Source organism: Chionomys nivalis, chromosome 4, assembly GCF_950005125.1.
Source record: "Chionomys nivalis chromosome 4, mChiNiv1.1, whole genome shotgun sequence".
Classification (NCBI taxonomy): Eukaryota; Metazoa; Chordata; class Mammalia; order Rodentia; family Cricetidae; genus Chionomys; species Chionomys nivalis.
The window spans coordinates 103,916,006-103,943,222 of record NC_080089.1 but is presented as its reverse complement, the minus strand read 5'-3'; the positions used below and the strand labels follow the sequence as shown (position 1 = coordinate 103,943,222).

Here is a 27,217-nt window from a genome sequence, read left to right as displayed (position 1 = left end):
TCTGGCAGGCCTGTCTCTAATCCCCAGCATGCATTGCTTTAATGAATTATCATCATTCTCCTTTTATGGATGAGAACACTGGGGTTCAGAGAGACTTGCCCAAGATACACATATCTGGTAGATGGCAGGACTGGGGTAAAATCTAGGAAATTTGGTGCCAGCCTTAGCATCCATGTCACCCCTATGTTGTGCAAGTTCTTGAAGACAAGGGGAAGTCTTTGAGACCTGACCTCTAGAAGGACGCTAGCATTGCCCTCTATAATTTTATCTGGGTTCTTTGCAATCCCAGCTTAGCCCTGTGTGATATTGCTGGTGTTTGCCTACATCTACCCAGTTCACTCACTAGGTGGAAGTTTTTACCTGTGAATTCTCAGGTGTGATTCCATGAGGTCAGTATACAAAGGTTATGATGGATGTGGAGCTCCTCGGGCTGTGTAGCTTGTCTCTGGCCTCATGAAACTGAGCCAGTGTGCCAGAGCCCAGTCAGTATACCACAGACAGGAAGTCTGGCTGCTGAGTGTGCAAGAACTATCCGTACTGGGGTACAGTGGGTGTGGGGGAGTTTCTGGAAGGTGTTTCCCTCTTTAATTCAGACCTCTGGTCTGAGAAGAATGGTCTGGTGTGGGTGACAATATGTCTGGTTTAGAACCTTAGCACCTATGATAGGATACCACTTCCTCACTTGCAGATCAGCTTCTGGCAGGATGTGGCTGATTTCAGGGGGCCAACATCACAGGCTTGGGAAACAGGAGGAGCTGAGAGCTTTAGGGAGGAGGGTAACTGGAAAAGCACCCCTGCTGGGAGTGCAGTAGAGATGTCTAGGTCACTTGGGCTATTGTCCAGCATCTAGTGTCCATGACAACAGATGTCTCTTTATCTCTCCTGAGTTTCAAATTTGGAATAGCAGTTTTCCTCCTTGCGTTATAATGGAAGTTGGAAAAACCTTGGTTTTGTTGCTCTTTAGCCTCCTGTGGTCCCAACCTTGTGCCTGGCAGCAGATGTCCAAGTGTGACGGCCATTTCGCAAGAGCTGAGCTCCGTGTGAAGAGTGATTTCAAACAAACCTGTGCTCTAACAGTATGCAGAGCCTTGCTGGAGGGCTGGCTGGACTCTTCCAGTTAGGGAGACTGTGGCTCCTTGTAGCATGCTTTTTATTTTGGGCCACCAACCAGCTCCCAACTCGTGACTTATTAGTTATGAATGCTTGGCCTTAGCTTAGGCTTGTTTCTTGCTAGTTCTTATAACTTAACCTATTTTTCTTCATCTGCATTTTGCTTTGGGGCTTTTTACCTTTCTTTCCTTTTGTATAGCTTATTTTCACTTCTTGTGTCTGGCTGGCAGCTACCTGTCCTGTCCTTCTTTTTCTCCCTGTTCTCCTTCTCTCTCCTTTGCCTACATTGCCCCTCCTACTCATTATGTCTGCCTGCTAGCCCTGCCCATCTCTCTTCTGCCTAGCTGGTCAGCTTTTTATTAGATCAATCATGTGTCTTAGGCAGCCAAGGCAAACAGCAATACATCTTTATATAACTAGACAAATGCAGCACATCTTTACATAGTTAAATATCCCACAATGGCTCAGGAGCACCACTGTTTTCACAGAACACTGGCTCTGCTCCTCTTGTTCCATTTGAGCTCTTGTGTGACCCTAAATGAGAGGTTATATAGGGTTCTGAGAAAACAGGGGCTCCAAGCTTAAAAATCTTTCCTGCTCTTCCTAAGTAACCTTGGACAAAAGTCAGTTTGGGAATCTTTTTGTCAAACTGTCTTTGTGGTTGAACTTGGATTTGTGTATATATCAGGGAGCAGGATTCAGTCTTGGTGGCTGTAACTATGTCTGCATTTTTTTTTTTTTTTTTTTTTTTGCTGTTTTGGTTTTTCGAGACAGGGTTTCTCTGTGGTTTTGGAGCCTGTCCTGGAACTAGCTCTTGTAGACCAGGCTGGTCTTGAACTCACAGAGATTCGCCTGCCTCTGCCTCCCAAGTGCTGGGATTAAAGGCGTGTGCCACCACCGCCCGGCTTGCATTTTTTTTTTTTTTTAAAGACAGGATTTCTCTGTGTAACAGTCCTGGCTGTCCTTGAATTTACTGAGATCCACCTGCCTCTGCCTCCCAAGTGCTGGGATTAAAGGCATGTGCCACGACCACCCAGCCTATCTTTGCATTCTTGAGGAGACAGCACAAGTTAACACACACTCTTAGAGGGTGGGGTCTCTCCTTTTGGTGGCTCACATACCGATTTTGCTTGTACATTTTTGGCTCTATAAGGGCTCTCCTAAGTTTCCTCTGTATCTGGAGGAAGCAGCCCTGTTGGGTGGAAGGAAGCTGGGGTAGCTGCGCTCCTCCCCACCCTCTTGCCCTTTTGGAAGTAAGTGGATTAGATTGTGAGACGGATCAACCAATGCCCTGAGGAGTCCTATTTCATTTAATAGGAAAAGTCAAATAAACATCTTAGTTTCACACACACAAAAAAAAGATTGTGGGTTTCAGTTGTGATTGAAAGCCTGCTGTGTGGGAGCTCCAGAGGCTTGGCCTTGAGCAGGACTACAAGGCACCTGCTTTGGGAACCAGGACTCCCTGGAAGCCGTTTCAGCACAGGAGTGCTTTCAGTGCAAGTTTGGTGTTAATGTTACCATTTTCTGTAGACAAAGCCTTAGTCTGCAATGACAGTTTCTTTACCTCTTTGTCCCTCCCATTTTTCCTTTCCCGCCGGTTTCTCCTGCTGTGGTTCCCCCTCCCCTCTCCCAGGCCTTGCCACTGCTGGTTTCAAGTGTTTCCATCTGGGATGAGCCCTCCTGACCCAGCACAGGGAAGAGCAGGTGCTGGGGATTCATTCTAGTTAGCCTATCACTCCCCCATACTCAGGGGAGGGTTGGGGTGAGACAAGAGCAAAGAGCGCCTGGCTGTACCCACGCCACTCCCAATGTCCCCTCCTGTTGTCAGCTTTGACCAGGTGCTGGCAAATAGTGGGGTCAGGCGCACTTGGGCTGAGCTGTAACTTGAGAGTGGAGGGGGGAAACCAGCTTTAGCTGCAGTCTCTCCTTACTGGATCTCTTACTGGCCCAATGGCCCGAGACTATTGCTTGGACGGCAGTGTGACGAGGTGCATTATGACTCCCGAGGTTACCCGGCCAAAGTCAGAAAAGGAAAGGACCAGGGTCTTAACAGAGCCTTGAGCCTAGCAGAGGAGCCTGGGAGAGGCTGGGAGGACTTGGAAGGCGAGGTGCAACCTGATTCTCTTTCTGTAGGGTGGGGCAGAATTTGAGCTGCCCCTGCACTCTCTGGGACGATCCCCAAGAGACTTTCTAGACTGTACTTAACTCTGTCATTCCAGTAATCTCAGAGGCTATTTCCAGAGTGTGAGTGGCCAGGGCCTGCTCAGCCACACCCATTACTCCATTCGGCCTCCACAGGGGATCCAGAACTTGTCCTACAGATTTTCTCTACATGAACAGCCCTCTTCTCAGGATGTGAAAGGGGGCCTGGCAAGTATTCTCCATGATCTCTGGTAGGCCGCTAACCAGGATCTGAAGGGTAGAGATGAGAGCCTCACTTGCTGAGTGTCTACATGCTAAATGCAGTCAGCAGAGTCTGAGAACTGGTCACCACCCCCCGGACATAGCTGCTGCCACCGAGGTTCAAAAAGGCAGAGTAACTCACCCATGTTCACAGAGCAGGGTTGTGTCCATGCTGGGCTGGGTGCCAGGCTTGGCAGGCAGCTAGTTCCTGGCTCTCTGCCATCCCTCCCTGTGTGCCATAGTCAGCCCAATCTGTAAAATGAGGGGCTGGGTGCTTTCCTTGGCAAAGGGTCTTCCTTCTGACCGTGACACTTTGGGTGGGCAGTGATCATGAACAGTGCCAGGGAAGTGGGCAGGAGGGGGGTCCTACTCGCTATTGGGGTTGGTCTTACAAGTGTTGAGCTGCAGGATGGAGGTTAGCCAGAGGCTGCCCCAGGATGCCTGTCCCCTCGCCACTCAGTGAATGGCGCAGCTGGGGAAAGTGCTAGCTGCATGATGCCGCTAGCAGGGTCTATGGTCAATTACGGACAGGAAACTGGGGTTATGACTCAGGTTTGGGAACTCCTCTCCATTCTCCTCCATGGCTCAGTTAAATGTTTGAGACAGGCTAACCCAGTGCCAGGGAGTATCCTCAAAAAGCCCAAGAGAGCAGAAATGACTCATTGTAGCCCATCTCCTTCACAGGGGTGTCCCTTGGCAGTGCCAAGTCATCATCCTGGCCCCAAGAGGGCAAGATCTCGCCCCTTCTCCTGCTCATGTCCATGGCTCTATGGCATGGCTTTTAAACTTAGGAAAATTCTCCTGGAATCTGGCTAGGCATTGGGGACTTGGGCCTACTCTGGGTGGACAGGGACAGGAGTAGAGAGGACCTGGGGTGGGATTGGTCAAGGAAAACCGGAAGCCTGCACGCATCACCGGTACTTCTGGAGGAATCTGAGTGAAAGGATGTCTGCCTACACCCATGCAGACCTGTGTGGGGAGCTGGAGAGACGTGGATGAAGCTAAGGAAGAGGGAAAGATGCTGGTACAGGCTTCGGGAACTGCAGGGCAGGGACAGGATCAGAAGAGATGCTGAGTTGAGCTGGTGCAGGCTTCGGGAACTGCAGGGCAGGGACAGGATCAGAAGAGATGCTGAGTTGAGCTGGTGCAGGCTTCGGGAACTGCAGGGCAGGGACAGGATCAGAAGAGATGCTGAGTTGAGCTGGTACAGGCTTCGGGAACTGCAGGGCAGGGACAGGATCAGAAGGTTCCCTAGGGGCTCTTGCCACACCTGGGATCTAGGCCATCTTCCCTGTACTCACTTTGTTTTTAAAATTTTTATTTTTTTATGTGTATGGGTGTTTTGTGTCCTTGTGCATGTGTGCACCACATGCATGCCTGGTGCCCTCAGAGGCCCTGGGAGTCGTCGAGTTACAGACAGTGGTGAGATGCCTAATGTGGTGTTGGGAATTGAACCCAGGTCCTCTAGAAGAGCAGCCAGTACTTGCAAACATCGAGTCATCTCTCCAGCCTCCTCACCCCGTCTTCTTTCTGTGACAACCAGGGTAAGAGATACTATCTGCCAGCCTCCTGGGAGCTACAGATGTCCTGGACCTTTTCTTTAGAACTGGCTGGAAGGTGAATGCCTCAGCAGCGGTCATCTGCGTATGACTTCGCCTGTCCTGGTCACCCATGCACACAGAGCAGCTTCCGTCTCCTGTTCTGTGCCGGCTATGTAGCATCATTGCGGCACAGCTGGCCAGTTGAGACATATATTTGTGGCCAGGCTCAGATCCGCTAGTGAAGACAAACCACCAAAGGGAGATTATTTCTGAGAGCAAAACAAAGCACAGTGTTTACTAAAGTCTCTGTTTGTACGATGAAAATACTCCCGTTTTATACTATTGTGGAAGAAATAGTACTGGGATGATGTTTCAGAGTATGTAGAGCTTTTTTGTATAGTTTAAAAATTTTAAAATATATATATGTTGGATTGGTTTTTCGAGATACAGTTTCTCTGTGTAGCCCTGACTATCCTGAAACTTGATCTGTAGACCAGGCTGACCTCGAACTCGGAGATCCATCTGCTTCTGCCTCCTGAGTGCTGGGATTAAAGGTGTGCGCCATCACTGCCTGTCTTAAAATATACATTTTTATTGAAATAAAAGTACATTACTTTCTCTTCTCTCTTTCTATCTATGCACAAATACATATAAATACAACCTGCCGAGTCTGTTTTTGTTGTTTGTGTACATATGGGTTCAGGGTTGACCACTCTGCATTGGACAACCAATCAGGGTGTTCACCCCTGGGAGAGACTAATTCTTCCCCCAACAGACATTAGTTGCCTGTAGTTCTAAGGGATCCTGTGATGTTTCTCCTTGCTGATTATTTTTTGTGTTTACTTTTTATTTTTCATTTAATTGTATGTGTATGAGTGTTTCGTCTGCATGTATGTCTGTGCACTACCTGGTGCCTGGAACAGATACAGACACACGTGGGTTCTGGGATCAGACCCCGGTCCTCTGGAAGAGCAGCCAGTGCTCTTTACTGCTAAGCCATCTCTCCAGCCCCAATGTAGTTGATTTGACAGAAAAAAAAAAAAAAGAAAGAGAAAGAAAGAAAGAAGAAAGGAAGGAAGGAAGGAGAAGAAGTTATTTTTCCTCTGAGAAGAGGTAGGCAGCAGGCCACACTTGTGAGTGCTCTTGCAGGCCCCATGGTTTTACTTGTCCCTTTGAAGAACTCAGACTATTTCCTGACCCTCCAGATTGCACTTGAAGGCTGTCTTTAAATTCTGGGAAACAGGGAGAAGAGCGTGAGTTTATATCAGGGCAAGGCCTAGATGAAGCCAGGCATTTTCAAGCAAACTCGGAAAGCCATTTCCACCCATGAAGTAGTGTTCCCCAGTGCATTCAATGTGTGCGTGTCCTTGTGCTAACCTGAACTCTGTGTGTGTTCTCAGTCTATCCTCGAGGATCCCTGGGGAATGAGTACTGTCATTGTTCCCACTTTTCAGATTGGGCCAGCGATTCAGAGGTATGGAATGACCTTCCCCTGGGTGAGCAGGGGGAATGAATTAGCCACTAGTGTTCAGGTGTACCTCACCTGAAACTGTGCCTGTCTGTGGTTACAGCAGGCTTGCCATGCATGACCTGAGGCACTGGGTCCCTGATTTACCCCAACTAACACTCATGTCCCCACTCTCCTTGCCTATGAGACCAGTTTGCTCGACCTCTCCTCTCCTCTCCTCTCCTCTCCTCTCCTCTCCTCTCCTCTCCTCTCCTCTCCTCTCCTCTCCTCTCCTCTCCTCTCCTCTCCTCTCCTTTCTCTTTTTCTCTCCCTTTTGGTTTTTCAAGACAGTCTTTCTCTATATAGTCCTGGTTGTCCTGGAACTCACTGAATAGACCAGGCTGGCCTTGAACTCATAGACCCACCTTCCTCTGTTCTCCGCCCCCCCCCCAGTGCTGAGATTAAAGGCATGTGCCATCACAACCCCGTCAGTTTTTTTCTCTTTTTCTGGCTGCATTTTTCTCCCATCCCCAGTCCACCAGATCTGGCCCTTCTGCCTTTATTTCTAGGTTGTCTGGAACTGGCAGGAAGGAGACAAACTGAGGCCATCAAAGTTTAATAAATTGGAGGAGTCTGTGTTCTGAGACTTGCTGACATCAAAATGTGCCTTGGCTCCGCTGTCTGCCGGGCATCTTGGGGAGGCTGGGGTTTGGCGCTGCAGCTGCTCCCCTTCTCCCAGAACTCTGATGAATAGTGGACAGGGAGGTTCTAACTTGCCGGATCCTGGCCTTGATCTGGAAGGGGAGCAGTCATCTGGGAGCCCTCTGCGCTCCTGTGTTCCCTTGCGGGGTAGCCTTCCCCATCTGCTCTGCAAGGGTACAGTCCCTGGAAGAAGGGAGAAGAGATGGAGCCCAGGGCAGTTTCTCAGAGCTGACCTCCTCCTCATACATTGCAGTGACTCATGCAGCCCCCAAATCCTGGAGGACAGAGTGTCTGTGACAGCGTTCCCTGCCAAGTTTTGGGCCTGGTGCCGAGGTAGGGCCAGTAAATGTTTGTGGGATCTGGGAATGGACAGGCCTTGCTAGGGAAGAGAGCTGAATCTGGGATCCCAGGGACTTCTCAGACACGGAGGGGGCCTGATGCAAATCACATGACTATGGGAAGCCACAGAACCTCCGAGTCACAGTCTCCTCAGCTGAAAATGGGGGGTAACAGTGCAGCTGTTGAAGAGTAAGAGCCCCTGGGTACAACATACACAGGACAGGCCACGGGATCTGAAAACCTCTGCCACCCAAGCCTGGTCTGGACCCAGGAGTGTGGGGCCCAGGTCGAGGATGGACTGGCTAGCCCTTCCAGCTTATTTTTCCCTAGTTGATGTTGCGGGAGTATTGCCCCCCAACCTCACAGCTATGGAAAGAAGGTAAAACCTCTCTTTATTTCTCTCTCCCTATGTTTGTGTATATTTAGAAGCCAATAACTCTGGGTTCAAGTGTTTCCTCATTATTTGATGGTGTGACTTTGGGTAGGTCACTTAACCTCAGAGAGAGCCCGTTTCCCCATAGGTGAGAGGGTGTTGCTAGTTCTTCTCCGGATGCGTGTACAAAGTGTGGGCTGTGTCAGCATAAGCATGGGCTGTGTACCAGGGAAGAACAATTGCTTTGAAAGGCGGACTCATATTGACCTGAAACCATCCTTCCCTGGGCATCCAGCTTGGGCCTGGGCATTCGGGGGTCATTGGTATCAGCTGACCTCCCTGGAACTTTGCATCTGAGGAGGAGAAGGTAAATGACCAGGGTGCGACAGAGGACAAGCTGTGGTCGGAACTTAATGAAGTGCAGCCTGATCTGGCGTGAGGCCAGCTAATCCATGGTTGCGGAATTGGTTCCATTAGCTCTCTTAATGAGCTACAAAAGCTGGGGAAATGAGTGTGAGAAAATAATGGCACATGTCTGTGGCTCTAATTTGAAACTGTGACTAAGAAGTTAGATTTGACATCACTACCAGCTCCCTAAATAGCACTGGTACTCTTGAGGATACGGCCGTGGAGAGCGTGTGTGTGTGTGTGGGGGGGGGGATAGGGAAGTTGTAATGACTTTGGTTTTATAAGGTCCAAAAGCTTTTAAAGAAGCTCTTGTCACGCCAGTGAGGTGACTCAACACGTAAAAGTTCTTGCCATCAAGCACTTTTTGATTCCCCAGTACCCACATGATGGAAGGAGAGAATTAACTCCAGCTAGGTGTCCTCTGACCTCTTCCACACGCCTTCTGTGGCACACACAAGCACACACATGCACACAAGATAAAGTAAATTAGTATTAAAAGTATTAAAGAGTAAGAAACCCTTGCCTCTGTACCTTGAACTGACTGCAATGATGTTTGTACTCAGATCAGAGGCGGAGGCTTTGCTTCATGCTTTCAGCAGACAGAAACAGCCAGACGGGCACACTGGCAGGTGGGGGCCGAGGGCGAGTGCATTCACAACCCCACAGAGTGCAAGGCAGGGTGGTCTCATACATAGGTTGGAACCAGATGCAGTAGTGCACACCTGTAATGTCAGCACAAATGCAGGATCCAGGCTGAGTTCAAGGCCAGCCTGGGCTTCACAGTGAGCTCCTATACACAAACAAAAAGGCTAAAAAAAGAGTTCCACTATTCCAATGGTGTCTTTTATTTTATTTTATTTATTTTTTTGGTTTTTCGAGACAGGGTTTCTCTGTGGTTTTTGGAGCCTGTCCTGGAACTAGCTCTTGTAGACCAGGCTGGTCTCAAACTCACAGAGATCCGCCTGCCTCTGCCTCCCAAGTGCTGGGATTAAAGGCGTGCGCCACCACCGCCCAGCCAATGGTGTCTTTTATAAAGAGACAGTAGCGCCTGTGGGAGTCACAGTCCCCAATCACTGTGGAATTAGGAGTCATAAGAGACCCTGCGGATGGCTGAGTTTACCAACTCTTGTCAGGGAGGATGTGCGTCGGGGCTTAATTTGTTGTCTTTTATTTTTTTAAAGTAACACAGTATTAAATTCATTATGGCATTCTCTCTCTCTCTCTCTCTCTCTCTCTCTCTCTCTCTCTTTCTTTTTGGTGTTTGGTTTTTCTGAGACAGGGTTTCTCTGTAGCCTTGGCTGCGCTGGAACTCACTCTATAGACCATGCTGGCTTTGAACCCACAGAGATCCGCCTGCCTCTACCTTCTGAGTGCCAGGATTAAAGGTGTGCACCACTATGTCCAGTTCATTATGATGTTCTCTTTCTTTGTATTTTTTTTTCCTTCTAAGACAAGGTTTCTCTGTGTAGCCCTAGCTGTTCTGGAACTCACTCTGTAGACCAGACTGGCCTTAAACTCAGAGATCTGTTTGCTAGCTGCTAAGATTAAAGGCATGTGCCACCACCATTTGGCATCATGATGGCATGTTCAAACATAATTTGTTTTCATTGCTCCTCTTTCTCCCTCTTTTTCTACATTCTTCCCTTCCCCCTGCCACATCCAGTAACCTCTTCCACGTCACATGAGTTCTTTTACCCTCGGAGACCTCCTCTCCCCTAAAATGCCTGTCCCTTTCCCCCTCCCATGGACCACTTTCCAGTTGTAGTGCTTTGCTTGTCCATAGGCTCCTCTGGGAGAGCATGGGACTCCTACAGGGAGCACAGTCCTGCTTGACACTGAGCATGTGCAACCCAAGTTCGTCAACAGTAGAGAATGCAGTGCTTCAGCTTCCTGTCTGCCCCGGCCTGAGGCCAGGATGAACCCTCTTAGGTGAGTGAGGTGTTGAGGGGATGTACTAGTCCTTGGCATTGTCTCCTCTCTGCCCTCTGGCAAACAAAGCTCGGATCCCAAGAAAGTAAAGGGGCTGGTTATCTTGGTACTTGGTGCAAGGTTCACCAACCTAATTCAGTCTTTATGGGGGAATCCATATTGAACATGTCCATTTGTGTCATCTGTGTCTTCTGCAGAACTATTGCTGAAGATTTGCTGGAACGTTTTGCCTGTTGCCTTTCATATAAATTGCTTTTGGAGTTTGGTCTCTTGTAAAAGCTGTAGTGCTTACGTGGTTTGTTTCTTTGCCAAGACTACCAGAAAGCTCAGAATTAAAATTTGTCTTTGTTTATACTTAAAAACTTAAATAGGTTTCTGGTAATTTTGTCTTTTCATTCTAGAGACAACCAAAGGCTTTTGTTTTACTTGACTTCTCTTGTGCTTTGGAATTATATAATGCCTGAAATCTTGTGCCATGGAGGAGGTATATGGAGATAACAGGGTTGCTGTCTCTGTGGTTCCTCTGTGGAAACCCCTTATGTTCTGTGTTATCCCCCCATGGAGCTGGGACCTCAGTGGTCTAAATAGAAGGCATCTAATAGAAGTTTTCAGGCTCTGTCTTGGGCAAGGCTGTCATAGATTGAGTTGTGCCGGCAAGACCATCATTCTTTCTTGAGACCCTCCTTGTGGCCAGTTCTCTTCAAGTCACTGTGGAGAAACCTAAGCTGTTGGAAGAATTAATGGACAGATGGATGAATCTCACTCTCTGAGAGTTCAAAGTCAGCATCATAGAGACTGGAGATGCACGCATACCCAAATACCCAGTCCCCACCCTACCCCATACTTTCTGCATACCATGCATATACCCCCTCACATGCACTTTGTCATGCATGCACACACCTACATGTCTATACATACATATACCTCCAAGTGCTTATTCGCCTGTTCACAGATTTATTTCGAATTTAATTTCCTGAGTCTAGTGTAAGCCGTGACTTTCCAACTTGTAGCCTTCCTCTCATCTTCCCTTAGATGCCCTCTCAAAACTCAGTTCCCTTCCTCTCCCAGCCTCCACAGTGAGACTGGAGGCCCCAGGGCAATGACTTCATCTTCCTGAGCCTCTGTCTTCCTCACCTGCAAATTGAGGCTAATGGTTCCCACCCTGCTTGCCTCATAGGGCGGCACCAAGCATTCCCAGGAGATAAAGGACAGCAGTGTGTTTTGTAAACTGCAAATTGTTTTCCAAACAAACAAATGCTACTGTTGTGTTCTTAGCCCTGAAACTCAAGAATCCACCATCACTGTGTTTGGATGGGAGTGGGTAGAATTTGGAGGTGGAGAAGCGTGCTTTCCTGAGACCCAGTTTTACCTGGGGCTGCCAGAAGGGCACCAGCAAGTCACTGGCTTGCTAGGGTCTGGCCATCTGGCTGCCAGTTCAGAAGGCAGGAGGGAGAATTTGGTAAAGGAGAAGGCAAGGTGGCAACCACTGCTTGAAAGGCTTAGGCTAGAGAAATGTTCAAGGACATGTCACCTCAAATTCAGTGCTTTGCTGAGCTTCACTGGGGTCCAGACCCCTGACTCTTCAGAAGAAAACCTTATAGTGTATGTACACAGATGTCCCGCTGTGTGTAGATGTTTGTGTGTGTCTTTTGGGGACTAGCTACAGTCGTGGCACTGCCCAGATGTCATTGCTGGCACCCCCTCCCCAGCTTTGATGGATCCCTGAGGAACCCGGGAAGCAGGAGGCATAGGACTGAAATGGGGCAGGGGTTCCTGTTGGTTTGTCATAAACTCATTCCCTAATCTTTTTGTTCCTACCACATCTGTGACTTGCCCATTATGAGTAGACCTGAGTGGACTCCAGTGTGTGGTTATGGGGCCCCTCCTTGGGGGCTGTAGCAGTGACAACAATAAATACTTTGCAAATAGGTCTTGTCCAAAGGCTCCCTTTGTTACTAAGGCTTGCAGGAAAACTGGGGAAACAGAAGCCCAGATACGGTGCGAGAGAGATCTTAGCAGGTCCCGTGGCGGGGGAGGAGCATGGGTGGGAAATAGAATATGCCATGCAAAGAGAGTTTGAGTATGGAGTTTATTTAAAGGGAGGGCATTGGGAGGGTAGGGGGAGGAAGGGAGAGATGGGGGGAGAGGGAGAGGGAGAGAGGGAGAGGGAAAGAGAGAGAGAGAGATTGGGAGTGGGAGGAGCTCTTCTTAAAGGGGCTTTTGCAACTGCACACAGTGCCATGGCAGAGGGATGCCTGTGCCCAAGGTGCAGGGCCAAAGTGTACCTGGATACTAACATTAAGCACATACTAAAAGTAGATTCTGGGCCTCCTATCTCTGAGTCTGTGTTATTCTCATGCTTGGGAAACTGTTTAAAAAAGCATCATGTAGGGCTGGAGAGATGGCTCAGAGGTTGAGCACTGGCTATTCTTCCAGAGGTTCTGATTTCCATTTCCAGCAACCACATGGTGGCTCACAACCATTTGTAATGAGATCTGGCGCCCTCTTCTGGTGTGCAGGCATACATGCAGGCAGATCACTGCATACATAATAAATAAATCTTTAAGAAAAAGAGTCATGTACCTGCATGAATGAAGTCAACTTGCTGTGGGGACTAGTGTAAGTTCTCCTGGGTCCCTGGAAGAGGAAGTAAAGTCTGGTTCACTGGGGAGAGTGGAGAAGGTATGTACCGAAGGTTTGAGGATGTCATGCCTGTCCTTTGTGGAGCCTGCCTCTTGTTCTTATCTTGTTCCCATGATACACTGCCAGAGTTTCCTCTTGTCCTCCCTCCTTTGTGGAGTAATCACCTAATTTACAAGTAATAACAGAGACAGGACCAATCACACAGACCCTGCTCTGTGGGCTCACAGTTTGATGAGGGAGGCAGCAGGATGTTGACCTTGGGAGAGATTGCGAGAACAGTCTTGTGATCAGGGACTAGTTACTTCCTCTCTTTGTGCTTCAGTTTCTTATCTAAGAAATAATGATGACGATGTATTCTCCTAATATTTGTAACGTGTTCTGAACCAAGCCAGGCACGCTGAAAGTACAGTGTCTGTGTATATTTGTTTAAGGGGTGATCAAAGGAACAAGCTAATTGTAGGCTGTGAGCATTGTGGCATGGGAGGTAAAAAGGGCTATGACGTGGGAGCTCTCTGGGGAGCTGGGAATGTTTTCTATCTCAATAGGGGTGTGGTTGTCAGGGTGTGTGGGATTGTCTAAACTCATTGAACCAGACCTGTGAGACCTGTACATTTTAGTGACTGTAAATTATGCTCTGTAAATAAACAAACAGAAACGGTATAGACAGAAAGAGAAAAATAAAGGGCAAAAGGAGGTGTTTTTTAGGAAGGATGGACAGGAGGGCTTCTGGATGGAGGTGACATCCAGGGGCATCTTGGAGGAGGAGAAGGCTCCAGCTGTGGGAGAAGAAGGTGAGGAAACTGCTTTCTAAGATTTGGAGGCTGACAACGTAGTTCAGTTGGTAGAGCGCTTGATTCCCAATACTTCATAGTGGCACGTGTCTGTGATTCCAACTCTCAAGAGGTAGAGGCAGGAGGGTCAGGAGATCAAGGTCATTCTTGGCTAAACAGTGAGTTCAAAACCAGCCTGGCACCAAACCTACAGAGAAACCCTGTCTCGAAAGACCGAAAAAAAAAAAAAATCCAGCCTGGGCTCTATGAGACCTTGTCTCAAAGAAAAAAAAAAGGAAAAGAAAGAAAGAAACAAAAGCCTGACAGTGGTGGCACACACCTTTAATCCCAGCATTCAGGAGGCAAAAGCAGGTGGATCTCTGAGTTCGAGGCCACCCTAGTCTACAGAGTTCCAGGACAGCCAGGGCCACACAGAGAAACCCTGGTGAAAAACAAAAACAGAAACAAAACCAAAAACAGATTTATGGGTCAGAGAGATGGCTCAGTGAGTTTGAACCACTTCCTGCACAGTGTGGGTACTTGAGTTGGGAACCCCCGGCACTCATGTCAAAGGTGGATATGGCAGAGCATGTCCGTAACCGCAGTCTGAGTGGGACTGAGATTGCAGACCCTAGGGACTCCCTGGCCAGCCAATCAATCTACCTGAAACAGGGAACACCAGATTTAATGAGAGACCTTATCTCAAAAAAAAAAAAATTAAAAAAAATTAGGTGATAGGACTGGAAAGATGACTCAGTGGTTAAGAGCGCCCATGTGGCAACTCACTGTCGGTAACTCCAGCCCCAGGGAATCCGACACCATCTTCCGGTTTCCTTGGGTACCAGGCTCGCATGTGGTACACACACACATGTATGCAAGCAAACACTCTTACACATAAAATAAAAATATATATTTTTTAAAGTGAAGAAGAAGTGTGATGCTGCCGGGCGGTGGTGGTGCACGCCTTTAATCCCAGCACTTGGGAGGTAGAGGCAGGCGGATCTCTGAGTTTGAAACCAGCCTGGTCTACAGAGTGAGTTTGAGGACAGCCAAGACCTGTCTTGGGAAGGGGGGAGGAGGTGAAGAGGAATAGAAAAAGACACTCATTGTAGAGCTCTGGCCTTCATATGTTCATGAGCAGGCGAGTGCACCCATACACACACACATGCTTACGTACAACACACACACACACAGATTGGAGGCTATGCTGCGGGACAAATCAAGGTGGCAGAAGTGACAGTCCAGGAGATTTCTTGGCAGCTGGACCTAAGTCCAGGTTCAGGATTCTGACCTGCAGAGAGAACAGAGGAAATATTCGTTGCTCTACTGGGAACAGCCATTGTCTCATGACTGTGCCTATTCTCAGGGCCTTGGTACTGAATGGCTATTTAGTCTATGTGGGAAGTAGGGTAGGAGCCTCACATGGCTTCCTCTCTGATCTACTCCACCTGCTCCTCCCTGTCAGGCCCAGCTCTGAGATTCTGTGGCTCTTCTGTGGCCTCTTTCTTCTCTCATCCCTCTCTTCTTCCAAACTTTGCCTTCCTCCCTTCCTTTGCTCAGGAGCCCAGTGTTTCTTTTGAGGACCAGTCAGGAAACCCCAGTTCATATGCCTTGTTTTTGTTCTGCACTTGCTCCCAACCTGACTGGTAAAACAGAGGGAGGGGTTGTTTGGGAGTAGCGAGTGCAGTCTGCTGGCCTGGACAAACTGTTTAAGGGTCTGGAGGTAGCAGATCATGAGTTGGGTGAAGACAAGTCTGGGTGCTGGGGCAGAGGGTGTTTATCTAGAGGGCCTGTGGAAAGGAGATCTGTGTCTATGGATGGAGAAGAGGAAGGGCAGCTGACCCTGCTGGGCGAGCGTGGGCGAGCAAGTGTGGGGTTTCTGAGGAGAGGACTTGGGTGGGAATGAATGACAGGGAGGCAGAGTGAGGAGGGGGTCTAGAGCCAGTCTGGGAGGCCTGACAGACAGGTCAGACAAGTCAGCCTGTGGAGTGGGAAGGCTGGCTCACCTGGGGGCCTGTGACTGAGAATGAGGGCATTGTAGCTGGAACCAGCCCGGACACAGTGGAGTTGGGCCTCTGAGACAAAAGCCCTCAGCTCTGACAGCAAGAAGCCAGTGCTCCAACATGGACCTCAAAGGTATCCTGAGAGGCCAGGCTCCATGGTATCCAGAAGTGGCCTTGGCCCACAACTGTTCCAAACATACCTACCCTGGCAGGGTAACAGAGGAGGGAACTCAGAACTGACAGAGGGGCTTACTAAGCCCTGGATCCCTGTATTTCTTGTGTTGCCTGTATTCCCAGTGTGAAACAGAAATAAACCCTTCCAGAGCTGGAGGAACAGCCAAAGGGCAGAAGATTCCAGAAACTACTGCTTTCCTTTCCTTCCCGGGGACACTGCCCTATCTTTATCTGGAGAACTTGGTTCTACAGCTGTCTTAACTGCGCCCTTTGTAAAGTGCCCCCACTCTCCTGTTTGGGGGAGACTGAGTCCAGTCTGTCCTAGGTTCCTCTAGGTGCTGAGCAGGGCAGAGACGATCGGAGCGCGGATCCTCAGCCTTCCTCAAATAAGAAAATATAACTGGTCGTTGGATGAGCAAGGTTGCTGGGGGTGGCTTGTCACTATTGTCCCTATTCTGGGCCCTTTCCACTTGTAAGCTGACTTCTTTCCCAACTCCCCCAGGCTCTCTCACTCCCAGGATTTGCTCATTTCCGTTGATCAGTCTTCTGGAAGGCAGCCATAGCCCGAGGCTGTTAACCTGAGCAAGATTCCTGACACTCACGCCCGCTTTACTGAGTGGAGTCTGGTGGGGTGACTCTGTCATTACTACATTTTACAGGGCTGTGGGCTGTGGCTTGGAGCTGTGCATACTTATTTAAGGCCGCAGTGAGTACTGGATGAATTCAATCCTAAAACTACATCCAACCCCATGCAGTTGTCACTTTCCTCAGTTAGAGTCCGTTCTGCCCCAGTCGATCCCTGCATTATAACCTGGGGTCTGTAGGCTTGGGATGAGGGTGAGCTCGCCTTGACCTGGCTCCAGGTCTCTAGCATCAGCCCCTTGCTCTGCACAGATCGCAGGGAGGCTACAGAGTTATGTTGAAAGCCAGAGGTCATGGCCAAACAGCTAACTGTATCTTATTTATTTAATTTTAGTGAGTGCATGTGTGTGTGTGTGTGTGTGTGTGTGTGTACTTAGAGGTCAGTTTACAGGAGCTGGTTCTTTCCTTCCACCACGTGGGTCCCAGGGATCAAACTTAGGTCACCAGGCTTGGTAACAGGCACTTTTACCCACAGTCATTTCACCAGCTCCAAGCAACTCATTTTAGAAGCACTTTTCTTGGTAGTGACAGTTTTCCTCCTGCACCCACTCCTGGAGAATGTGATGTCTTAATTACTTACCTTTGCTCCTAGGGGAATACGGCCTCCACTCAGGGTCAGGTCCCAGGGGATAGACGGATGGACACAGGCCTCCATGCCTCTTCAGTCTCTGAATATATGGTTCCAGCACCTTCTCTGTATGCTGAGTTTTCCCTTCTGTCTTTCTCTAGCACCCCCACGTCCCCATAGAGATGCTGGATGAGGGACATGAGGAGTCACCAAGGGCCTGGCATGTGCAGATTCCGATCAGCCTGGATAACTGGGCAACCCTGTCATCAATTGTAAAACTGAGGCTCAAAAACTATGTGGTCGGTGGCCTGCGGCCCCATGTCTCACATGTTTTACCACAAACCTTGCTCAATCTCTACTTCATTTGCTTCCCCTGAAGAGAGAAGTAGGGACTTTTCTGACCTCTGAACTCTAGCCTGTCACCCACCTCCCAGGGCGCTCTAGACCCATTGGCAGCGCTGCTTGTGCCCCTTAAGTTCAGAGGCTCACTGGACCATAAAGCAGGGAAAGCTGAATTTGAATTTTCACTCTGCCCCTCACAGCTAAATACCTGGTGCTTTAGCAGGTTCCAGGCCTCTTTGAGCAAAGGGAGGTTGGGGGATATGAGCCTGATGCCCTTGGTGTCTGCTTTCCACAGCTCCTGTATGACAGCCCCAAGGCCCGGCAGGAGGTGGACCACCACTGGCAGGCCTCGGGCGGCCCCCACATCGTGCGCATCCTGGACGTGTATGAGAACATGCATCATGGCAAGCGCTGCCTCCTCATCGTCATGGAATGGTAGGCAGGTGCCCTCCTTACCTTTGAACCCCTCTGGTGTTCTTGTGCCCCCAGGGTCACCACAATCCAAGGACCTTCTTCTTTAGATAGCAGCTCTGAGTGGCACTCCAGCTCTTGAGGAGTCGTGGAGTAGACAGTCACAGGTCTTGGATTTGTAGAGCTGGCCGCCAGGGCATTTCCACAAGGGCAGGAAAAATACATCCTCAGTTCTCTGTTGCTTTCCTGCACAGGACTTCCACTCTGCGAGGGGTTGTCAAGAAGACTGCCAAGCCCTGACTGTGTGGGCAGGGAGCTTTGGAAAGGAGCAGGACACACACAGCTCCTTGACTTTCTCCTTTCTATGAGACTTGTCCTATTGGATGGTGGGTGATGAGGCGTGGGGACAGGAGCCATGGCCTCCTCCATCCTGGACTTGTGCCATCAGCACTAGGGTACAACCTTAGCCTTCCTCAGACCCTGTGCCCCCTGCCTGGGTTCTTTTTGTCTGCCTTTCAAGCCTCTCTTCCCTTCACAAGTTAGCTAGCTGTTCAGATTTGGGGTTTAGACCCTGGCTCAGCCACCCACTAGTGGTGGGATTGTGGGTACCCGCTAAGCTTTCTGGATCTCTGTAACTCAGACAGTAAATGTGGAGGAAGAGCGTCATGAGGTGTTCACCTCAAGCTTGACTCTGTTCCAACCTCTCCCAGTCAATCTTCATGACTCCTGGAGGTTGGTGTTATTATTCTCTTTTAACAAAAGAGGTAGCTGAGGGAAAGAAGGCGACCAGGTTTCTGTAGCGATGTGCACAGAGGGTGGAGCTCAGGGCATAGCACACACCGAGCACGCGGAGAACAATGGGCCGTGACGATGACAACTGATGTCTCATGCATCTGGGGAAATACCTTTGGATAGGGTTGCGGGTGTCCAAGGTCTCACAGCCAAACAGCGCCAGCACCACAGGAAGCATGGGAATTTCCTGGCAAGGATCCCACCTTTTCTTAGTTCCAAAAGTTCAGATCAACCCACCCAAGTTGACAGCCCACTATCTCCAGGGCACATGGGCTTAGGCCTCTGATCCAGAGCAGAGTGAGTTGAACAAGACAGGCAGAGAGAACAGGTACTCACTTCTCCACCTTTCTGTTTTGCAGCATGGAAGGTGGTGAGCTGTTCAGCCGGATTCAGGAGCGTGGTGACCAGGCTTTCACTGAGAGAGGTTTGTGTGGGCCCTGGGACCGGTGAGGAGCTAGTGTGGGAAGCCATACTGGAGTTGCTATGAGATAACTGGGCAAGGCCTGCCCCTCGCTGAGCCTCAGGATTCACAGAAGAACTAAAGACAATGGGACTGAATGTCCCGTCCTCTGAAAGGGTTCGTTCTTTGAATCTGTTAACTTTGTAGATAGACTACCTACGGTCTTGAGGTGGAGAACTCAGAGGCTTTTGGTGCTTGTCCCCCCCCCCCCCCCCCGTGGAACTGCTATGAATTAGTGTAGGCCTGAGGAAAGAGGCCTGGGTGGGCTCAGAACACCCTTGGAGGAAATTTGTCTGGGTGGGTAGCTAGGATGGAAGACCTACCTGGCTTACAGGACTGCCATCTAGTGCTGGTTTACCAGACCATGCTGAAGAGAGATTATGGGTAGGTGACCTTTAACTGTCTTCCTGCGGTGCCCACAGAGGCTGCAGAGATTATGCGGGACATTGGCAGTGCCATCCAGTTCTTGCACAGCCAGAACATCGCCCACCGAGATGTCAAGGTGAGTGGCCAGAACTCAGCCCGCAGGATGGCTCCCAGCACTCACTGAATTCCTTGCCTCAGCTTCCCTGCTCGCTCGACTGCTCTTCTCTCTCCCATAGTACAGCAAGCACACTCATTCTGCTCTTGCCAGATGGACCTCCTTGTTTTCTTCAAACACTGGGTAATCCCAATAGTAATGAGAATAACTGCCTACTTCCAGCCAGTGGGCCCCAGCAAGGTTCTCTGTATATATAGGCATTTTATTTTATTTTTTTACATGCCAATCCCAGTTCCCCCTCCCTCATCTCTTTTAATGCTCACCTGGCTCTGTGGGATGGGGCCATTACCCATTTCACAGACAAGCAAACTGAGGCTCTTTGAGCATTAACTGTCTTGCCTTAGGCTTGCCTTAGGCTTAGTTGCTGCATGGGGAGTCATTCTTTTGTTCACTTGTTCAGCAAGAAATTTAATGACCATCAATGTGCCGGACCTTTGAGAGGGGGCTGCCTTATAGTGTCTTATAGGGTCTTTGGTGAAGTCACAGATAGAGTTTGAACAAATTAGGCTACCAAACAACAGCATTTAGCAAGAAGCCATTTTCTGACTGTTTGAGGAAGGACTCCAGGTGGTTCCAGGGCTGGGCCCGCTGGCTTTCCTAGTGATCAGGCTTGAAACATAGGAAGCACAACGCTCCAAATTTTCTTTTCTGGGAAAACTAAGGTCTTCTGGGCAGCTCTCCATACACATAGCTATATGCTTACACACACATAAGCATTTGTGTGTGAGCCACTATTAGCACAGCCTGTTCCTCCTCGCCTTTGCTTGGCTTATTTCCTCCTAAGGCTGAACCTTGGAGTGTGGAGAGGCTAGCTGACGTGCCTCTCTGGTGAGGACTGCCAATCCGTACAGTTACCCTTTGATTCAGGATACACGCGCAGCCAAAGCAGATCCACCTTCTAAATCCTTGCTTTATTTTAGCCCCTGAGTTCCCTTTTTCTTAAGGGAAGAAAAATCTGCAGAGCAGAATATGCTAAATCGCTTCTCTGTTATTTCAATCCAAGGTCAGATCGTCTCAAGCAGAACCTAGGAAACAGCTCCTGCTGTTCTTCCACCCGAGTTTTGCTTGGGTGTCATCCCTCCTGCTCCTCGGCATAGGCCTGGATCCTACCTGGTCACTAAAGGGCTGCCTCCTCCACGGAGCCCTGCTGGCTGTCCCCATCTTCCAGGCCCACCTGTGCTTTGCATCTAGGAAGATTTCTTCCATGTGGCTCCTGCTCCCCTAAGCTACCTCCAGTGGACCTAGCCTGCTGGCTTTGTGGGCTTCCTTCTGGGTTGGGTGTGGGACTGTGCTTGGCGATGATGCTGGCTCATGAGCTGTTTGCTTCCTACCTCGGCATCTTTTCTGGCATTTCCTGGTATTCACACCAACTCCGGAACACAAGTTTCTGCCTAGCAGCTTTCTATGGTACCTGGTCATTTATGATCTTGGCTGAACACCTGCCTCACTTTTCTCTCTGTGAATGAAGGTATCACTTCCAATCCACGTGACCATGGTGACCAAGGTTCAGATGTTTTCATAAAAGCAGAAATGGCTCATCATGTATTGGGATGGAGGCAGGGATTAAAGGTTACTTTGGGGCTCTGCCCCCCCATGGTACCTTCCTCTATACCAATGCTTTCTTTCTCTTCCTGATGCAGCCTGAAAACCTCCTCTATACATCCAAGGAGAGAGATGCTGTGCTTAAGCTCACTGATTTTGGCTTTGCCAAGGAAACCACCCAAAATGCCCTGCAGACACCCTGTTACACTCCCTATTACGTGGGTGAGTCTTGTAGCATGTGGCTCGCATCCCCCTTGCTGTATTCTGCTGTAGACCGGGGCAGCCAGTGGGTTGTGGAAACCAAAGTGTTAAAGCCTGATGAGGAGGGAGGAGGGAGGAGGGAGGAGGGAGCACTCTTGTCTGCATGGAGGCGGGTGATGTGGGGGGCCGGAGGCTGCAAAAATATTCTTCCAAACTTCAGCTTCTGCTTTTGAAAATAGATCCAGGAAAATTCTGGCTGTGGTCTGTGAGCTGAATGACATCACAGCAGCTCTAAATATATATGTGATAAAAGGCTGCCATCAGCTCGGGATGGAGCCCAACCGTGGTTGTTTTTCTCCGGTTTTCATCTTCATATTCAGAAAGTGGGCAGGCTTTTTCGCCTACATTAGAGGGATACGGGGTACTAGTCACCTGCCTTGTGGGAAAGGGTCCCTTGAGCCAGGAATTGGGTGGGGCTTGGGGGTGTCTGCATACTTATGATTCCTGGGAAAGCTCCAGGCAGCCTCCAATTGCCAAAAGCCCCCTTAACAAATGCCCCTTCCCTGAGAGTAGGGCAGTAACTGAAGCTTTATCTCTTTTGGGAGGACAGCTAAGGGGTAGGAAACTCCAGAAATGGCCCCCTCTTTATCAGGGGGTATTCTGCAGGACTTTAATATTAAGTCTGACCTGCTGACCTCACTGCACTGGTTGGAAAACCCAGGCCAATGGATGGGTATCCACGCTGACAATGGATGGGTGTCCGAGCTGACAATGGAATGTAGAAGTCTGTGATCTAGACTGTGCATTCAGGGAGACTAGAGACATAACACAATGCCTCTGACAGACTGAGTGAGACCCTCTTGTCCACCGCAGGGTCTCACCAAACTTGGGGCTGTCTTTCTTTCCTCCTCTCTCTTACCAAGTTGAGACTGACAGAGGGGCCCTTAAGTAGCTAGGGGGCTGTCAGAGAGCAGTTTCTTTTTTTCTGGGAGCTGTCTCTCCTCCCCCTACTTCACACACATGCTGCCTTCCCAGAAGGTGCCAGACGCCAGTCTGCTCTGTCCTACCTCCCAGCTTGGGTACCTGTTTCTCACCTTACCCAGGCTTAAGATTCCTTCCTAGTTCCCAAGACCCTGGGGACTGAGAGATCTCCTATGCTCTCCGTTCTGGTAGCTCCTGAGGTCCTGGGTCCCGAGAAATACGACAAGTCATGTGATATGTGGTCCCTGGGCGTCATCATGTACATTCTGTGAGTACCTGTCCTCCCCTGACCCACCCTACTCTACTTTTTCATGCCCGTTTAGTGCCATTCAGCTTCTCACCCCTTGTGTTCTTTGGGACATGTCACCCTTTGGTCAGGCTGTCTTTTGTTTTTTGTGTCATGAGACATTCTCATGTCAAGGCTGATGGTCTTCCTGGGATGTGTTCAAGAGGCCGCAGGGGCTGGTGTTATTGCTGTGGTGTCTGGCTGCCTGTCTCCCTGCGAAAGGAGAGGACAGTTCTGCCTGACCCTTGTGTGCCCAACCCTTGTACCAAATGGCCTCTTCTCTTTCCCAGTTTGTGTGGATTCCCACCCTTCTACTCCAACACCGGCCAGGCCATCTCTCCAGGAATGAAGAGAAGGATTCGCTTGGGCCAATATGGCTTCCCTAAGCCTGAGTGGTCAGAGGTCTCTGAAGATGGTGAGTGAGATTCTCTGTCTAACCTGGTCCCTTCAGCCTCCGTTTTGGGAAATATCCCTTTGGCTGTCAAACTGACCTGTGTGAACCTAGCTATGTGAACCTAGACAAGCCATCTGAACTTTTAAAGTTCAGCCTTTCTCTCTCTCTCTTTCTTTCTCTCTTTCTCCTTCCTTCCTTCCTTCCTTCCTTCCTTCCTTCCTTCCTTCCTTCCTTCCTTCCTTCTTTCCTTCCTTTCTTTTTCTCTGGTTTTTTGAGACAAGGTTTCTCTGTAGCTTTGGAGCCTGTCCTGGAACTAGTTCAAGGCTGGCCTTGAACTCACAGAGATTCACCTACCTCTGCCTCCCAAGTGCTGGGATTAAAGGCTTGTGCCACCACTGCCCAGCTCAAGTCTCAGTTTCTATATCTGTCAAGTGGGATCAAAATTTGTCTCCCCAGCCAGGTGTGGTGACACACACCTTTAAATCCAGCATTTGGGAAGCAGAGGCAGGTAGATCTCTATAAATTCATGTAGAGTTCCAGAACAGCCAGGGCTATATTTAGAGAGATCCTGTCTTAAGGGAAAAAAATGCTTCTCCAGGACCCCCTCTTCCATATATTCCTTGTTCATACTTTCCTTCCTAGGTAACACAAACAATTCTGCCTTGTAGTTATCTGTTGTTACTTAACAAATTATTCTGAGTGCTTAGTGACCTCAAATGAGACACAATTGCTAGCTCACCATTTCTGATCATGAAGAATGTAGGAGTACTTATAGCCCTGTCGGACAGAGCTTTTGATTCATGTGGAAGGTTGAGGGACTGCCATTCACTGCTCCCCTCTTTTCTGGGTCCCCTAGCCAAGCAGCTAATCCGCCTGCTCCTGAAGACAGACCCCACAGAGAGGCTGACCATCATGCAGTTTATGAACCATCCTTGGATCAATGTGAGCATGGTCTTGGCCTGGAGTAGGGCTGCCAGGCTGGACGGTGGTAGCCCTGGAGGCCTGGGTATAGGGCTGGACTGGAGCCTTGCACAGTGATGTCTGGTAACACCCCACCTATAGCCTGGCTTTGCCACTGTTGCAGTTAGGCTCCTTCCCCCCTCTGAACCTCCATTTCCCCACCTGAGAAGGGGAGAAGGGTATATGGTGGTGGTAACCTGTGCTGTACCACACAGTTCCAGGCTCTGATCCATGGGTTTGGGCTTCCTTCTAGCAATCAATGGTGGTCCCACAGACCCCACTCCACACAGCTCGGGTACTACAGGAAGACAAAGATCACTGGGATGATGTCAAGGTGGGTAGATTCTTTCTCAGTCTCTAGACATTTCTGGACGGCATCTCCTTAGCATCTGGAGTTTGGCTCTTCCCCTGTGCCTAGAGGATGTCAGTGACTGCCTCAGTGATCCAGCCAGGGCAGGCCACTGAGCAATGGACCGCTACACTTTCCTATTTAGGGTGGTGCTCATGGGGCACTCTTAGTGAGGAGATTTTAGATCAGGGCCTCCATGAAAGGATTTGGGACCCAAACATTGGCCAGAAACTTTCTTATGACATTTGTGATAGGAACTAGCCTTGTTTCAGATGTAGTGAGGGAGGGTCAGGTTTGTCCCTATGAGATAGCATTGTAGAGTATTGGGGTATCCAGGGTACAGTCACAAAGCTTCAGGCTCTTGAGGACCTAGGGAGATGCCATTGTCTGCAGGTCTTATGGTTCTGTGCAAATGGCATTGGTTCAGTTCTCTGTCCAAGTAGCCTTGGTATGGACCCAGGGAGTCATCTGTTTCTTTTGTCTTTGTGAATAAGCTCAGTGTCCACCAGAAAACAGTTGTAGGGAGGGTTATGTGTCTAAGGCCGAGCACAGAGTGGGTACTGGAGCAGTGATGTCTTGGAGGGTGCTTCCCAGGCACGAAAGTGATGACTTTTAATGTTAGGCTATCCTGACCTCTTCTGTCCCCCATGCTAATGGTACACAGGAGGAGATGACCAGTGCCCTGGCCACCATGCGGGTGGACTATGACCAGGTGAAGATCAAGGACCTGAAGACCTCTAACAATCGGCTCCTCAACAAGCGGAGGAAAAAACAAGCAGGCAGCTCCTCAGCCTCACAAGGATGTAACAACCAGTAGCTCACGGGGAGCCAGAGTGACAGACTGTGGTGTTCCGAGGAGGCTCTGGCCAGGAAGGGCCAGAGTCATTTTTATAACAAAAAGATAATTTTGTTGTCTTAATGTGTCACATTGAACTTGAGGATAAAGAGCTTGGCCCAAGGGTCCCAGCCTAAGCTCAGACCCTAGAAAGCGTCTGGGCCCCCGGGATGGGGAGCCCTCTGCTACAGCAGAAGCAACTTTGGCCACTGTGGCTTTGAGTGAGGCCACGGGTCTTCTACTTTAGCAATTGGTCTTACTTCTAGGCCACTGGGAGTTGTGGCAGACCTACCTTATTTCTACAGAGACACATCCTGCTGTGTGGGCAGATGGGTCTGGCCTTGAGAAACATATCTGACCATTGGTTGCTATGGTGACCAGAGGCCATGTTGCTGTCTATGAATACTGAACAAAGGAGGAAGGAGGGAAATCAGGAACCTACCTTCTTGGGGAGGTTTTTTTCTCTCACACTGGATGCCCCTCCCCAGCCTCACTTCTGTTTGGTCTGCCAGAGGCTGTATAGTCCAGCTTGCTTATTTCTCGGTAGCACCAGCCCACAGACAGTCCGCTAGAGTCCCTGAGGCTAAGAATCCCGTCACTGCCCCCTAATCCCAAAGGTAGCTTCTCATCTCAATTGAAGGTGTGCGTATGCATGTTGGGGAGGTGGGTATCCTTAACCTTTTTCCATTTTGGAAAACATCACTGTGACGAAAGCCCCCGTCTCTTCCCGCTCACCAGATCTCAGGTAGGAAGAAGTCCCTCTCTGCTGATTGCCAGGGCTATTCTGGGGATACTTGGCTCCCTGTTTTCCGAGACCTCGTTTTCTACTGGAGATCAGACCCGAAATGATGATGGGCTGACGAGCTACGCTCACGAGGTCTGATCCCGACTCTAGCATGAGTCAGATCAGAGAGGGTCCTTCTTGGCTGACCCCAGACTTAGCCAGCTCTGCCCTGCCATGTGCCAGGGTAGCCTCCAGGTGCTGAGTGTTTGATAGATGACCTGACAAGTGCCTGGCATTCAGCCTTGTTCCTAGATCCCGGTCTTTCTCACAGGCTGGGAAACCTAGCTCATAACAGCTAGGACAATACTGCTGGACTTTCTATCCAGATATTAATAAACATCTTTTTAACATTTTTTCAGTGAATTCTGGGTTTCTTTTTGTGTACTTGAGTGGACACAAGTGGTCAAAGGCAGCTCCACACCCCTACTAGTGACCATATTCTGGCTGGAGAGGGCGCCTCCGGCCTGGTAAACACACCAGGCTGACTCCAGCACCTCTGCCTCATTCATTGCAGAAAGGTCAGAAGGACTGAGGGGTGGCAGCTGCCACATGCCTCCAGCTCTGTGCCGCCCCTGTGCACTGTATGTGTGACACCCACCCCCAGCCCTGTGTGTGCCAGAGTCTGCCCACAGTGGCCACCCCCAGCTGCGTGCCAGCCTGCTGAAGGGCGGGCAGAGTGCCTGCTGCAGCGCGGAGCTATTTTCAGAAGCTGCCAGGTTTCATTTGGCAGTGAGAATATTGGAGAGGGGAGGGGTGGAAGACTGTCTTTTCACTACTCCAGCAAGAGAGCACCCTCACCCCTTGGGAGCCCTTGAGGGCAGCCTCAAGGGGCCCTCACTGTGACATTTCAACCTCCAGCTTCAATCTTGAAACCTCCCAGTTTCCCAAGAACTCATCTGGCTCAGGAAGGGCTCACTCCTCCTCAGCTGCCCCTCTTTCCTTGGGGCCTGGGGGAGGGTGCAGGGATGTTAGAAGGCAAGCCCTCCAGAGATATTCTGCTGCTTCCTAACCTGCTGGCCTTGGACAGGTCTCTCAGCTTTTCTGACTTCTAGATCCTCAACTGAGAACTGAAGATGAGGGTACTCATCTCACGGTGTGAGCTTGGGGGTTGGGGTAGATGCCATTTGTGCAATACTTTTAAGAGGGTGCCTGGTACATGGTGCAAACCTCACCCCATTAGCTACCCCGGTATCCACATCCATTTAGAAGGAGAGGATCTAGAGTGAGGAGGGGAGCTCAGTCCAGGCCATTTCTACCTTTGGGACTCTGCATCCAGAAATCAGATCT

At 49.7% G+C, this 27,217-nt stretch overlaps 1 protein-coding gene across 1 annotated transcript in view; it reads left to right on the top strand.

Moving 5' to 3' along the window:
- Window positions 1-26,262, top strand: part of Mapkapk3 (MAPK activated protein kinase 3) — a 33,380-nt gene extending 7,118 nt beyond the window's left edge. Inside the window, exons 3-11 of the mRNA XM_057768928.1 lie at window positions 17,690-17,829; window positions 18,957-19,021; window positions 19,480-19,559; window positions 21,239-21,362; window positions 22,515-22,590; window positions 22,899-23,023; window positions 23,859-23,944; window positions 24,216-24,296; window positions 24,976-26,262. Coding sequence (XP_057624911.1) covers window positions 17,690-17,829; window positions 18,957-19,021; window positions 19,480-19,559; window positions 21,239-21,362; window positions 22,515-22,590; window positions 22,899-23,023; window positions 23,859-23,944; window positions 24,216-24,296; window positions 24,976-25,128 — 930 coding nt within the window. The 3' untranslated portion in view covers window positions 25,129-26,262. The remainder of the gene's footprint in view (window positions 1-17,689; window positions 17,830-18,956; window positions 19,022-19,479; window positions 19,560-21,238; window positions 21,363-22,514; window positions 22,591-22,898; window positions 23,024-23,858; window positions 23,945-24,215; window positions 24,297-24,975) is intronic.
- Window positions 26,263-27,217: the final 955 nt, after the last annotated feature.